The sequence below is a fragment of the Felis catus genome, chromosome A2 (genome assembly GCF_018350175.1).
Source record: "Felis catus isolate Fca126 chromosome A2, F.catus_Fca126_mat1.0, whole genome shotgun sequence".
NCBI classification, from domain to species: domain Eukaryota; kingdom Metazoa; phylum Chordata; class Mammalia; order Carnivora; family Felidae; genus Felis; species Felis catus.
The window spans coordinates 114628480-114643867 of NC_058369.1; the positions used below are offsets into that span (position 1 = coordinate 114628480).

The 15388-nt window shown below is 42.3% G+C and overlaps 1 protein-coding gene across 2 annotated transcripts in view; it reads right to left on the reverse strand.

Annotated features, from left to right (window-relative positions):
* Positions 1 to 15388, reverse strand: part of RAPGEF5 (Rap guanine nucleotide exchange factor 5) — a 226731-nt gene that overhangs the window by 112431 nt on the left and 98912 nt on the right. For both annotated transcript variants that reach the window (XM_023250436.2, XM_023250437.2), the window contains exon 8: positions 2713 to 2786. In XM_023250436.2, the coding sequence (XP_023106204.2) occupies positions 2713 to 2786 (74 nt within the window). The remainder of the gene's footprint in view (positions 1 to 2712; positions 2787 to 15388) is intronic.

Genomic DNA, 15388 nt, shown 5'->3' on the forward strand with positions numbered 1-15388 from the left:
AAGGAGCTAACACATGAGGAGAGAACTAGAGTTTTATGGCAGGTGGGAAAGCTGTATACAAGACCCAGTCTTGCCATCTTAACCCTTTACATACCCAAAGTTTTCAACAGCGTGAGGGCATTTTTCCCATAGTGGCATATTTTGTCACAGATGGGGAGGGAGTCGGAAACCAATTTCTACTTAACTTGCTTAAAATATGCTCTGGAGGGAAGACTGCAATACGGTGAAATAGCACAGAGCATGGCACATAGATGCTCAATCCATTATATGTACATACACTAAACACCAAATTAATAAATTTTGGTGTCAAGGGCACACACGTGCACACACATACATTTATTTCTAACTCTGCCTCGGTGTCTGATGGTAAAATTCTCAAAGTTTTCTTTGAGCTCACCCTACCTGACTTGAACTACTGAGGACGCTACTCAGAGCATTTGGAAAGACGGACCCGCAGAATCGAACTGAAAACTGGTGCTTGTACGGTGGTGGCAGGTCAGACTTTCTTAGACACATCAGATGAGGTGACAGCTGCCTTCCCTCCTCTGTGGCCCTGGCCTGTAACACCCAGCATCATGCCTCCAGCGAACTTAACCTTTGCCTTTCAAACTAAAGAATCTGTTCCTGATCTAATCATCAATTCACTGGTTTCTTTTGGTTTCATGATTTCATTCCTCTGAGCACCCTGCAGATGCGTAGTTACAACACTGTTGGAGAAGAAAATCACAAAACCCCAAAAAGCCAGGTCTGCGTATCCTCTTGAGACAAAGAAATAAAGTTGCATTAAAACAGACCTTTGCCCACAGAGTGAGTTCAAAAACAAAAAAAATGAGTAACAGTTTATGTTTAGAAATATCTTTCCCGGGGCGCCTGGGTGGCTCAGTCAGTTAAGCGTCCGACTTCGGCTCAGGTCATGATCTCGCGGTCCGTGAGTTTGAGCCCCACGTCGGGCTCTGTGCTGACAGTTCGGAGCCTGGAGCCTGTTTCAGAGCCTGTGTCTGGAGCCTGTGTCTCCCTCTATCTGACCCTCCCCCGTCCACACTGTCTCTCTCTGTCTCAAAAATAAATAAACGTTAAAAAAAATACTTTAAAAAAGAAATATCTGTCCCATTAATAATTTAATGATTTAAGAAACCTTTGAGGAAGTGTAGGATACACTAAGTTGAGGAATCCCTGACCAGGTTTCTTGAAAGCCTGAAATGCAATTTCGGTATGAACTTGAGGACTACAGCATTTTCAGTATGACCATATCAAAACAATTCCAAACAATTCCCTATATAAACTTACTGACACAGTACAGCCTGTGCCATCTTGACTGAAAAGGCTAACGTAATTATTTTTTTTTCTATGGGAATGCAAATTGGTGCGGCCACTCTGGAAAACAGTGTGGAGGTTCCTCAAAAAATTAAAGATAGACCTACACTATGACAAGGGGCACTTGTACCCCAATGTTTATAGCAGCACTCTCAACAATAGCCAAATTATGGAAAGAGCCTAAATGTCCATCAACTGATGAATGGATAAAGAAATGGTGGTTTACATACACAATGGAGTACTACGTGGCGATGAGAAAGAATGAAATATGGCCCTTTGTAGCAACGTGGATGGAACTGGAGAGTGTTATGCTAAGTGAAATAAGCCATACAGAGAAAGACAGATACCATATGGTTTCACTCTTATGTGGATCCTGAGAAACTTAACAGAAACCCATGGCGGGGGGCGGGGGGGAAGGAAAAAAAAAAGAGGTTAGAGTGGGAGAGAGCCAAAGCATAATAGACTCTTAAAAACTGAGAACAAACTGAGGGTTGATAGGGGGTGGGAGGGAAGGGAGGGTGGGTGATGGGTATTGAGGAGGGCACCTGTTGGGATGAGCACTAGGTGTTGTGTGGAAACCAATTTGACAATAAATTTCATATATTGAAAAAAAGTTTTTTTTAATGTTTTACTCATTTTTGAGAGAAAGAGAGTAAGCACGTGAGTGGGGGAGGGGCAGAGAGAGAGGGAGACACAGAATCTGAAGCAGGCTCCAGGCTCTGTTCGGTCAGCACCAAGCCTGATGTGGGGCTCGAACTCACGGACCCTGAGATCATGACATGAGCTGAAGTCGGACACTTAACCGACTGAGCCACCCAGGTGCCCCATTAATGTAATTATTCTGACTACAATCAACAGCTACAGAACTTGGAAGGTGAAGTGCAATGGGTCAACCAAGCCAAGAATCTTCAAATGTTCTGATTTACATCAAGTTAGCAGTTGAGAGCACTAGGGTGGCTCAGGTCTTTATTCCTTGCGTTAGATGCTGGGCGTTGGCACAGAAAATTTGGCAGGTGAGGCGTCACACTCCTGTGTCTGGCCAAGCCCTGGCGGTCGACGCTGCCGGCTCGCAGATTCTTCTCCGCCATCTCCAGGGGGTGGTGTGCTCTAAGGTGATCTCTACCGCTCCTTACTTACTTTCCTTGCTTTCTATGGGAAGTGGAGTATGTCTGCCTGTCTTTCCCTCCCTCATGAGTCAAATTAGAAGTATCATTAACAATTTAGGGCCCTTCTTGTGAAATGCCTCTTTATCAAAAGCAAGCACTTTGTTCTCAGTAGTATCACTATTTACAGAACACAGAAGGTCAAACCTGTATCATTTGCAAACCCCTGCGTTATCTCACAACTGTCAATGCAGACGACAAGGGTAACGAGGAACTGTCACAGAACTGATCATACCTGAGAATCTGGAACACCTTCAGCTTCTGCCACAATTACGTGTTTGTCACCATTGTCTTCATCTTGTTCAATTGCTTTAAGCAAAGAAAAAGAAAAGAAAAGGAATGTTAAAAACAATGTAGCATCATAAGAAAGCAGTTTTAGATAATTTCCTTTCAGATGGCAATTTGGCAAGAAAAAACAATGTTAGGGAGATTCACAAAATGTAAATATCAGTGCTATTTTTAATTATTTGGATGGAACTTTAATTGCGTCGGGCACTTCTCATGTACATTTTCTTGTTTATTAAATCAACGGCAGTGGAACAGTTTGCTCTCGTAGGTTCTTCACCTAAACCTGACCAGCATGTCAGTACTGTGCTTCATTCTAACGGGATTTAGGGTGTAGTTGAAGGCTTCTACCAAGTTGATCGGAGAACAGTAATTTTTTTTAAACAATGTGGGTTTCTTGGCTGGTAGTTTACAGTCATATAATAAAGAAAGCATAATTGTATATTTAGACCGCTCAGTGCATTGTTACCACAAAATTCCAAACTGGGGAGTCTTGAATCTACCTCTGCTCCTGTATCTTCCCAGCATCTCCCTATCCAAGTCCTTATCACCCCTTCTGCACTCAGGCAACAACCTCCTAACACAAAGCTCTTGATTCCACCCTCTCCTTCATACAATCCAGCTGGGGCACAATTGCTAAAATAATCAGTCCCAAAAAATATAACAAGTACCATGCTTTGGTCTATATTATCGCTTATCTTATCAAGTATAAATTCCCTGTTTGTCATTGAAGGTCTTCCTTGAATTCTCTCGCTTCCTCCTAACCTGCAACTTCCCACTGACATTCAATACAGTCCTGATCCAGGCGGACCGACTTGATTATTTTGCTCTTTGTACAGTTGGCTCTTTCACCCTAAAAATATTTCCTGAGTGGTGACTGTGTGCCTGGTACTGAGGCTACTCCTGCGAGCAAGGCCAATAAACCCTGACTTCATGAAGTACACATCCTGGCTGGGAAGAGAGACAATGAACAACAACAACTACTACTACAACTAACAATAACAATAATGATAATGGTAACGATAACAGTAAAAATAGTAAGATGGCATTAGAGATCACGAGAAATGGGGCAATGACAGAAAACCGACAGGGAGAGGTCACACTTGAGGGAGGGAGGCAGGGATGGCAGTTCCCTGAAGAAGTGACACTTGGGGGGAGACCTCAAGGTTGAGATGGAGCCACCCATGGCAGGTGAGAGTGATAGGAGACAAACCCAGAGAAAGCACAGCCCAGCGTGAATCCAGATTTTAGCCTAAGAACATGGGAAAGCACAATGGAATTTTAAATTAGAATTGCATGATTTGATGTGTATTTTCCAAAGTTCTTATGACTTCTTTGTGGAGAACAGACTTAAGAGAAGCGAGAGAGGAAATAGGGAGCCACTTAGGTGACTCTTGTTAACATCTTTTTTTTTTTTTTTAAGTTTATGTATTTATTTGATAGCTAGAGCACGAGCAGGGTAGGGGCAGAGAGAGAGGGAGAGAGGATTCCAAGCTCTGTCAGTGTAGAGCCGGATGCAAGGCTCAAACCCACAAACAGTAAAATTATGATCTGAGCCAACGTCGGACACTTAATCAACTGAGCCACCCAGGTGCTCCCAACTGCCGACATCGTGACTAGAAATGACAATGGCTCAGACCGGGGAGGTGGCAGTGAGCTGCAGAAACATGGAGGACTTGAGCTGACTTTTTAGACAAAATGGACACCACTTGCCAATGAACTGAATATGGTTGATGGCGGAGAGAGATGAGGAGAAGAAGCAATCAAGGATGACTCCTAAGTAGAATAAGTTATTCCTATCTTCTGTGCCATTTATTCTTTTGCACTCTCCATCAAAAGCAGGGCAAAAATGTTACCAACCTTACTGACAGTGAGGTCATGCACTGTACTTATGGGTTCACTTTGCATGGTTTTGTGTACCAAATACTGTGCTTTCCACTCTATAGTTTTTAAAGTACTGTTTCATATTCCCTTTGCTTTTGTATGCCTTTTCTGCCTACTGTGAGGTGCTTACCACAGAGAGCATCTAAAATGCTGTGCACACCGTATGAGCTCTGTAAAAACTAACTGGATGAACAGTTCCCTCCCCAAGTGCCCCCAACGGCACGGCTTGACTACGCCTACTTACATGAACTACTTCTTTCATAACTATTTATGAAAAAAGAGGGGAGGGAAATTCTTGTATTAAACTCCATGAATAACTAGCCTAACGCCTATCACTGAGCATCTAGGGGCAAAGCAGCAACAGCGGAAGTGGACAGAAGCTTTTCTTCTCTTTCCAGCAAAAAGTTCCATTTGTGCTTGTTCCAAGGGGCTCCCCTATTGCTACTGCTGCCCAATTATGAAGAAAGAGAAGACGAAAGAAAAACTCTTATGTTTTCTCTGAAAAACTAGAGGTGAGAATGCCAAGGGAAAAATACAGAGTAACATTGTAAATTCCGCTTAAAAATGCAATGGCTATGGAAGTTTTTACTTCTATTTGCCTTTTACTCAACTAATTGAAACAAGAGAGGTCTTTACCTGTAATGGGGAATAATTCTTCTTGAGGGCAACTAACACGGGACAAGTGCATCTACATGAAGTGTGAACCATACCTTGGCACTTGATTTACACTTTAATTTCAACATTTGCTCTTTGAAGTTTTAGTTTTAATTTTTAGAAGTTTATTTATTTATTTTTGAGAGAGAGGGAAAGAGAGATAGATCATGAGCAGGGCAGGGACAGAGAGAGAGGGAGATATAGAATCTGAAGCAGGTGCCAGACTTCGAGCTGTCAGCACAGAGCTGGATGCAGATCTCGAACCCATGACCTGAACTGAAGTCAGACACACAACCAACTGAGCCACCCAGGTGCCCCATGAAGTTTGTTTTGATACAAATGAAGAAAATTAAATTTTTGAATATTTTGCCTTCTAAATTCATGTTTTTGTTTTTAAAACAATATTCTGGTGTCTAGGCATTTATTATTGCACACTGACACGCAGGACAATGAAAAACAATTTCAGAATTGAGGGCTAACACTATTTTTTAAGATTTAGGCATGATTCTTAGTACATATACATAGAAACAAAAGAGAGGGGATTAGCATCAAAGCATAATTGGGATAAAGATTCAGTCCTGTATTTCTAGCTTATTCCCACGCAACAATACTCCATTTCTCATCACATCTTTGAAAACCTCAAAATTAGTTGCGCAGCAATACAGTTCAATTCACAGAGCAAGAATCACAAATACAAGGAAATTCAGGGACTTGGCAAGGTAATTCAGCAATCCATCTCAGTGCGCACCATGGAGACTCTCAAAGTTCTGGTAGACTCTTATCTTCAGTATCTTGATGACAAGGAAGAGTGTGGCCTTTTCCAACACATAAATAACATTATTTTCTTGGAAGCACTGAAAAAGTATGATTCCAAGAATATATTTCAGCCAGTAGTTCATATACGCCATTTGGGAAGAAAAGTGTATTTATTCTGGACTTCGGAGGATTTATCATCACCCTGGGAAGCGTCCCATATGAAATACAGTTAGTCACCTAAAAAGGGGTCTTCTAGGCATCCTTGAACATGAAGATCGAACATGTCAGGGAATACATACAAAGACAACTTTTCTCTTCACGCCTCCTAGTGGTGTGGCTCATGTGATAGAAAGAGGAGGAAGCAGTTATTTAGATTTTTTCAGCTGTATTTTTCTTTTATCTGGTCAGAGTAAGAGTAGGTTGGGGAAAATTTCCTACACAAATATTGATTCTGGGACATTTCCCTCCAGTGGAACACGTACACAGGAATGACAGCTTCTGGGACCGAGGGAGGCTGGGAGCCTCACTCTCTGCCAACACAAACCGTCTCCTTATCTCTCAACCCAGAGTCTGAAAGCAAGAAAAGGCCTTTGAAATAACTTACACAACAAAAGTCACAAGCACAAGATCTAAAGCATATATTTTCAATAGTAAACATGAAAATCCACATGTTTTATGTGCTAAGTATATATGTGGATTACTAAGCACCAATTCACATAAGAGTACTAATCAATTTTGCAAAGGTAAGAAAGAGCCACACTAGCACAAATTAAACGCAAGGATCGCGATGTGCTAGGTGACTATACTTGAGAGTGTTCTTTACAAACCATTTTTTTTTTCAATTTACACACCGTCCAAAAATGTCACCACACAGAGAAATTTAACATTTCATGTCCCAATGTGAGAAATCACCAAACACAGTCAAGAGAAGTAATTCGCTGAGTATTTTGCCAACAACTAAAGTTGGGGCAATAATACCATCTTTCACCTTCGGAGCATTTTTTTATAGAGGAAGGTTTCCTAATGGGTCTCTCATTTGATGTTCATACATCCTGAAGACATGGACGGGGAAAGTCATCGCCATCTTATACATAAGGTGAAGTAACCTGTGCCAGCCCTCCCGGGATAAGGGATGTTTCTACAGTGGTGCCAGCCTGTGTCTGTCAAGGATGCAATGGTACTGTGCTGGTCAAACTGCACATCAACAAGTCCATTCATGGGGGTCCTCGCCAGTATTTCTTTTTTCTCTTTTTTCTTTTCTAACGAAACAGAACAGAATAAACTAGAACAGGAAAAAAAATGTAAATGTCAAAATGCATCGCAACCAGTAACGTCAGGTACTGTTCACAAATGCGATGAGATGTGTACCAGGTGGGGCTGTTTTGTGTGTTCAATGGGTTGTGGACTTTAAAATGTTAGGAAAACACTGAGGTGCTTCCAGGCCATGGGAGGCAGAACCCAGTTCCTCATTATCTAAATAACCGGCTATTTTTTGTACCATTCCTGGAGAGGGGCCATAATATTTATTTTAGGAGGCCCCTCAACAACACTCCATCCACATTCAGCAAGTACTGCATTCCCTCGGAGCCGGCATGGAAACGAGCTGGCGGTGAGAAATGCTGATAGAGTCTATTTATTTTTGGTTACCAATATATAATCACAAATGCTTCAAAATGCTCAAATTTTTTCTATTTTTTAAAAAGTAAGGGGAAAAAGCTGTTGCAGCCTTCACTTCATCACTTTTTGTTTTCGTGTTAAAATTTGAAAACTACTGCTCCGTATTCACCATCAAGATTTGTTGTAGAGTATTATCATCTGGCCCATCCAGAGCGCCCTTTCAACTTCTCTTTGAAAGCTGACCAATGCCTACAACATCTCTGTCCCAGCTGCCTTTTCTCAGCCCCCACTGGTTTAGCCTGTGAACTGAACTTGAGACTGTTGTTTGAAAACTCTCTTTGCTGGTCATTATCATCCTTGAATCCTCTAAAAATGCAAGTTTCCTGCAGGCTCTCTTTTCTCTCTCTGCCTCTTTCCTCAGTGATCTTATCTGTTCCTCTGGTTTCAGTTTTCATGGTTATACAGGTTACTTCCAAATCTGTGTCTCCATCTCTGCCCTCTCCTCAGAGTCCCAGCCCACATCTCCAGTTACACTCTGAACGTTTTCATTTTGCACACCATTGTGCACCTGCTATGTACAAGCAGCTATGATAGCGTGGTGGTACCGCTTCTGTCCCCAAGGTGCGAGGACACGAAGGTCTGAAATCACCAGCATCGTGTCCACTAGATTTCACAAGCCTCCTCTTGCAGTATTTTAGTTTATGTCACCACCAGGTGTCTTCCTGTTCTTCCCTCCCCTCTGCCCTCACATCAGTCTCTCACTAAACCTTGTCACTTCCACCTCCGAAATGTCTCCACCTTCCTTCCTCTCTGTCAGGATCAGAGCTCAGGACTGCACCACCTCTGTCCCGGGTCACTGCCACAGCCTCCCAGCAGCCTCTTTTACAGTTCGTTCTCTCCTCCACAGACTTGGTGAGTCCGATCACAACAGCCCCAGATCCTTTCGGACTCCTGCCTCTCCCCACTCAGAGAACAGGAGAGTCACACAGGGGCCTGAGTACCAAGTCAGACTCCAGGGCCCCATCCCTGGCATTCCTGGTGCAGTGGGGCTCAGCATGGGGCTGTGCCGTTTGGACAGCTTTGATACATGTGATCCCGGCTCCGTGAACCATTCACGCTGAAGCCTCTGATGCTCAACAGCTGGCCCAGAATCACACAGGAAGTCGGTGGAGGAGATCAAGTACCCAGGTCTGACTCTCTACCTGCTCCAATCCACCATGAAGACTTAAACTGTCCAAAATGAACTGAAAGGAGTGAGACTGAAAACAAAGAACACAGGAGGCTTACAGTAAACAGTCTAATGAAAATTGACTTGAATTTCCTACCAGGAGTTCAGTCTGTAAAAGTTAGGGCCATAATGACTTACTCATTGCTAAGTGCTCCTACATACATACCCCTTTCCTTCAACTCTCACCATGCTTCCTAAACCCTGCTTTTATAGAAGAGAAGATAATAAATTGTTTGCTGCACAAAAGAAAGGTATTGCTTTTACTAACATGTGAATATAGGTGCGTTGATGTTCTGGAAATGCACAGCAGTCAGGCAACATAATAAATCCATAGTGAGGAGGCTAAAATGAGAGGTAGCTGAAAAACTGCCATTTTCCCCATCTGATGCTCCAAGCTCTGCACACTTTGCTAGAGGCAGCTCATGCCACAGAGCGACCAGGTCTGGACTGCTTCCCTGCTGCCCAGCTGCCTGCATGATTTATCCTCCCCTCAGGCAGAGAGGATCCCCCTTCAATTCTTATGCCTTTGTCATGTAGCCTAGACTCTTCAAATTTCCTCTCCCCCACTTTGAAATAGGTTTTTATAGTGTTTTCTTTTGAATACCATTTAATACATGCCCAGTCAATGGAAAAGTTATTCAACAGAGAAAAATGATAATGTCAAAAGAGCAAAGTGCATCCTGTATCAAATCTTAATTAGATCATAAATACTTGCTCCGTTGGCCAGAGTAATAAAGAACTAATCAGTACTTGAGCCCAGTAAGCTCTATGGTTGCCCTTCTTTTGAGGAAACATATCAGAAAAAAACAAGTTTCCTTTCAATGCAAAGATGCCTTATACATGATCCAATTAAAATAAAACCTCAATTTAAAAAAATCGAGTTAACCTTAGCTACCATTTTTCTTCAGTGTTTATCTTCAGAGACAGAAGAGCTTTCATTTTTTAAGTGCCTTACAAGGATATGATCTGGTGACAGGACAGGTTCAGGCCAATCTGCTATAATCATACGGTAAAGGTATGAGCAGAGGTGGTACTGAGCTGATACAAGATGATTATTCATTTAAAAAGACCCTAGTGCACTTTTTTACTCTGTATCTCTCTCAGGAATTAAAATTCTAAAAGATTGATCTCAGGGAATAAAAGAAAAGTAATTTCTGAGTCTAACTATGTGCCGATGTGAAGCTACATGCTTTATGGCATCTCCTTTAACTGCCCCCCCCCCCATCCCTCACAAGCCCCAGAGGCATGTGCTCCATTTCGTAGAGTAAGAAAATGAGCCTCTGGAAGCCACTAAGTCAAGTGGCTAATCTAGAACTGAAACTGAGTCTCTGGATTTGGCTTTTCCTGGCTATACAAATCTGCCTCTAGGATTGTAAAAAAAAGAAAACACAACAGGTTGTATCTACATGGACACTTAACTAAGGTTTTATGGTAGACCAGCAATCTACTTTTTAAAAATAACGTAAAAGTTTTCTGCCACTCATATGATGCTCATAAGCTTTTTTTTTTTAATTCCTGAATTGTCAGTAATGCTACTGCTAAATCTTCTCATTGACATTACAGGGAAATTGTAAAACATACAGAGGAACCACCAAGAATTCCCTAAGAGTCCTTGTGTTTGCAAATACAAGCGAAGACACCAAATAGTTCAATCAATATAGCAATCGATGGAGGGCGGGCAGCTCAAGAGGAGGCCAAGGAAAGATGTGAAATTTTCCATAACTCTCATCTAATCCATTCTGCTAGAATTTAAAGAAACTTCCTTTTATTACACATTTGGGGAAAAATACGGCACCATTCCTACAGTCCTTCTAGCACATGACCTTTGTCAAGTTATATCAATTCACCAAACTTCAAGTTCATTACTTGAAGAAGAGAGATGTTAACAATCACCACCCTATAGGCTGGGTATGTGGAAGAAAGGATGGACGTAAAGTGCTTGATCAAGGGTAGCTACCTTATACTCCAACATGGTAATGTGCTTTTTTCCTTTTGCGTTTTCATCCATGGATGGGGACTTTCTTCTCATTAGACCCACCCACTATTGGGGTAGAGTGCAGGATAAGGAACATAGAAACAAAGTCATTAGTATTTGTATTCTGACATCCAAGTTAGGATTTTGCCTTGAAAGGGCAACATTTACAAAGAAATGTTACCTTCCTTTGCACATCAAAAACCAACTCTGGAAGTTCAAATCTCAAATCCCTCTCTCCTGAGCCAGATAAACCACAGGCTTGTCCCCCTCAAGGAGCTGTCAGGAAGTAATGGGCTAGGAAAGCTCAAGGCTATTCCCAGGATACTGCAAGTGGACTGTTGGGTTTGGGGGACAGGGCACTAAAGATGGTAGACCAGATGTCTACAGATGGCAGCAGAGATGAAAGGTAAGAGCTATTGGCCTCCTCTTCCCTGGCTGGGCTTGGACTCTCAGAAGGTGAGGCCACGTAGATGGTTGAGGGGACACCGAAAACAGGAGTGCAGGTTTACACAAAGATTGAGACTTAGCACACAGGGGAGGGAGACTGTATCACAGTCCGCCGCCAGCCCCACGTGGGGGTCAGCATGCTCACAGTGGATTCAGCAGTGAGCACAGTAAAGCTGAGGGCAGACAAGGGGTAGATGAGGTATGGAGCTTATCACTCCTGAGTTGTTCCTCTTCCCCAGGATAGGAAATCTGCAAGGCCTCACAAGTTTTATATGCCCTGGGGACAGAGGCCTGCAATGGAGCCTATTTTATAAAGGGCCATAGGCTAGATGGAGTTTGCAGCAGTCAACAGTGGAGTTTACAGCCCCTGCAAGAGGTAATATAGGGCAAGACAAGCAGAAAGGCCCAGAGACCATAACCTAGCTGAGATGGGCCCCTGACGGTCATGGGCACCTCTGCAGAGACCAGAGAAGCCTAGGAGTACCATGGGGATCCAAAGACCCTCCCATGCCAGGGACTAAGTGATCCAAAAGGGGGTATTTTAAACTCAGCCCAGGCAGGAGCAATATCCTGAACAGACCGTTTATCACAGAAAGAGTTCAAATCAAAAATAGCTAAGATATTACTTTCTGGCAGTAGGTAGCAGCTTGTTGAGGACCAAAGAGCTGTTGTCAAGAATAAAGAACACAGCATTCCCCACCCACATTTCAGTATAAAGAATAATTCTGGGAATCTGTTAATGAGCACTTTTGAGTATCAATATAAGGACTTTAATGGCTCACAAAATAATCTCCTAAGATTATCAGCTAACAAAACCAAGACAAAATACATGTGGGAAAAAAACGTTTTGATACAGCACCCAAACTATCTTTCGCATTCATGCCAAAGGCACTGAACTACATTTCTTCTCAAATAGAAGTATATGGGGGCGCCTAGGTGGCTCAGTCGGTTGAGCGTCCGACTTCGGCTCAGGTCATGATCTCACAGTCTGTGGGTTTGAGCCCCGCATCAGGCTCTGTGCTGACAGCTCAGAGCCTGGAGCCTGTTTCAGATTCTGTGTCTCCCTCTTTCTCTGACCCTCCCCTGTTCATGCTCTGTCTCTGTCTCAAAAATAAATAAATGTTAAAAAAAATTAAAAAAAAATAGAAGTATATGTATCTTGAGTTTTCAGATAAAACTGATAAAACTATTGGTTGTTTTATTTGTCTTTCTTCTTGAAATACCAAGGTAACAAAAAACTGTACTTGAGCAGGTCCCATGAAAATGTCCTTGAAGGGACCTGAACCACCTAAATAGATGTGATCTTTGGACGAAACTGTCCATCTGGTTTTATGACTAACCCTGAAATTAGTGAATTCATGTAGGCTTAATGTTACCCACAAAAGGAAGTAAATTCAGTCACTTGGACTTAGGTACAAATGCTAAGTGTGAATTCCACGTCCAGAATTAGTTTCAGGGATGGGTCTAAGAGAACCAGAGGGTCCGAGGGGTCCACTGTCCAAACCTACAGCCCAGATGTGTTGCTTGAGCACCATGAAGCCCAGTAATGGAATCTGCCCCTTCCCTGACCAGATAACGTACATACAGCAGCCCCTGGGGAACCCAGGCTGTTGAGATAATGCTCCCCTACCCCTACACTGTCAGCAAGAGAGGCTCTCAGCCAGGGCTTATTGATAATCTCCAAACTCCCCTTAAGAACCCTACCTGAAGGGTAGGGAAGTTGGTTTTATTGCTAATGTGTGACAAATTTGTATTTACCGTATAAGGCCCCTTTGGAGAGGAAAATCACCTGCACCTAGCTTCACCTTTGGAACTATAATATACAAATGGGCCTTTTAAACATACAAAAACAAGGCTAAAAATAAATATGAAGAAAATAAGAATACATAAAACTGAGATGATGATGGCATCTGTCATGCTTTGCTCTCTCTCAAAAGTAGAGCAAAGTTTTACAGGCAACACTCCTAAAAACTACCATCTGTTCCCAAGGATAGATACCAAGTGACCTCAACCTCACATTTCCCACAATCATTTTTCTACTAGAAAGCAATTGGATGATAAGGTGCAAACTTCCCCCATTGATTTTAATAAGTCTTAAAGTGAATGCTTTGCTTTTACTAAATGTTTGCATTTTCAGTAGATAGAAGGCAGCCATTTTTTAGCAAAAGGGAAACCAGACAAACTCATTGGTTCTACTGACTTGGGATCAGCCCACAATTTACAAGGATATGGCTTTGGTTCAGGAGCACTTGTTTGGGGCCAGGGTTAAATTCACTTCCCCTATAAACAGTGCCAACTACCCAGCTCCCCACCCCACCCCCACCTCAAATGTCTTTCTGGTGAATTTAGTAAGTAAGACTTTAGTGAGAATGTTCACTTATTCCTGTGTCTGCCCAGCAAACAAACCTTGGTAAAAATTCACTTCGTTTATAAAGCTTTTACTGCCAATGACATGAGAGTTTTATAATTCTGTTAGCATCCCCGAGACAAAATCTCCAGTCAGGCAGAGAAACACTGAAAAGTTAGGCAGTTGTCCAGTAAATGAGTTAGTAGCCAAAGTATAAACAACAGTTTGATGGTCTCTGCCATGCTTGGATCATTAGACCAACACCCTTCATAGAACACCAGCTCACTCTCTGAGAGAGCAGATCACAAAGACTTTGGAAAGTGTCTGTCAAAGTGTGGCATCTAAATCACCTAGAAGTGAAGGCTGGTTAGAAATTCAGATACCGGGGCCTGCAATCAAGCTTAACTTGAGTGTAGGGGGGGCAGTGAGGAGCAGGGCAGGGATTGTAAGTGCTACAAATTAACTGCTATGTAAATTAAATTTGAGAACCACTGCTTTAGAAAAACAAAATTCCGGGGCGCCTGGGTGGCGCAGTCGGTTAAGCGTCCGACTTCAGCTCAGGTCATGATCTCGCGGTCCCTGAGTTCGAGCCCCGCGTCAGGCTCTGGGCTGATGGCTCAGAGCCTGGAGCCTGTTTCCGATTCTGTGTCTCCCTCTCTCTCTGCCCCTCCCCCATTCATGCTCTGTCTCTCTCTGTCCCAAAAATAAATAAACGTTGAAAAAAAAAATTAAAGAAAAACAAAATTCCCTTTAGTCAGGGAGGAATTTTGCTTTTGGAAAGAAACCCAAGGTTATTTCTAAAAGTATCTATCCATTCTCTGTTTCCCCATCTCCAAATAAAAACACTGTCAAAATGTACTGTTGAAGCTGAGCTTGTACAATACAAGACTTCATTGACTCTGGGGTCAACATTTCTATCACCCATCTCGTTCCAAAAACAGCTCTCAATCACTGTATGCAGCAATAAAATGCAGTATTTTTATAACGTATCTGAAAAAGGCAAATAGTTGGAACCACGGTCTGATATAGAAATTCTCAAATGTTAAGTATTCATGTGTGTGTTGTATAAATGGAAAAAGTAGTATCTGAAGCAAATTTCACTTTTATTACAACAGCATTACTCATTCTGGTAGAATTCAGCTAAATCAAATTGCTTGCTTTGTGTATGTACTATGGAGCATTATTTACTTATACTCACACATACTATGTTCATGTCATTGCAGTTTTACTGAGAACAGCTCCATTTTCATGGCTGTTTATACAATTAGACTTTTAATGTGACGAATGCTGGACAATAGCTGGGTCATGTGGCCAAGACAAAGATTTCCCTTGATAGCTCTCACTTGTCAATACAAATGAGAGTTAGAAAATGTCCCCTGAAGGGGAGGGCAGTGGGGAGGAAAGGGCCTTCTGCAGATTTTCAATGAGGAAAAAGGCAATGAATCAAAAAAGTTTAGAAAGCAAATTAAATGATAAAAAGTGGTCATCCCCATATTCTTATTGAATAGACATCAACGTATAATTAGAAGTAAAGCTGCCTAGTACTTGGTACTTAGGACATGACCCGCAGCCTTGGCATGGCACTTTGGGCATCAACCAAGCCTTTTACCAAATATAGAAACTAAGACTGAGAGAAGCCAGTTGACTTACCAGAGTGAAAGAACACAAGACAGCATGGGGGTCAAATTTCCTAATTATATGCCTAGGACTGCTGGATT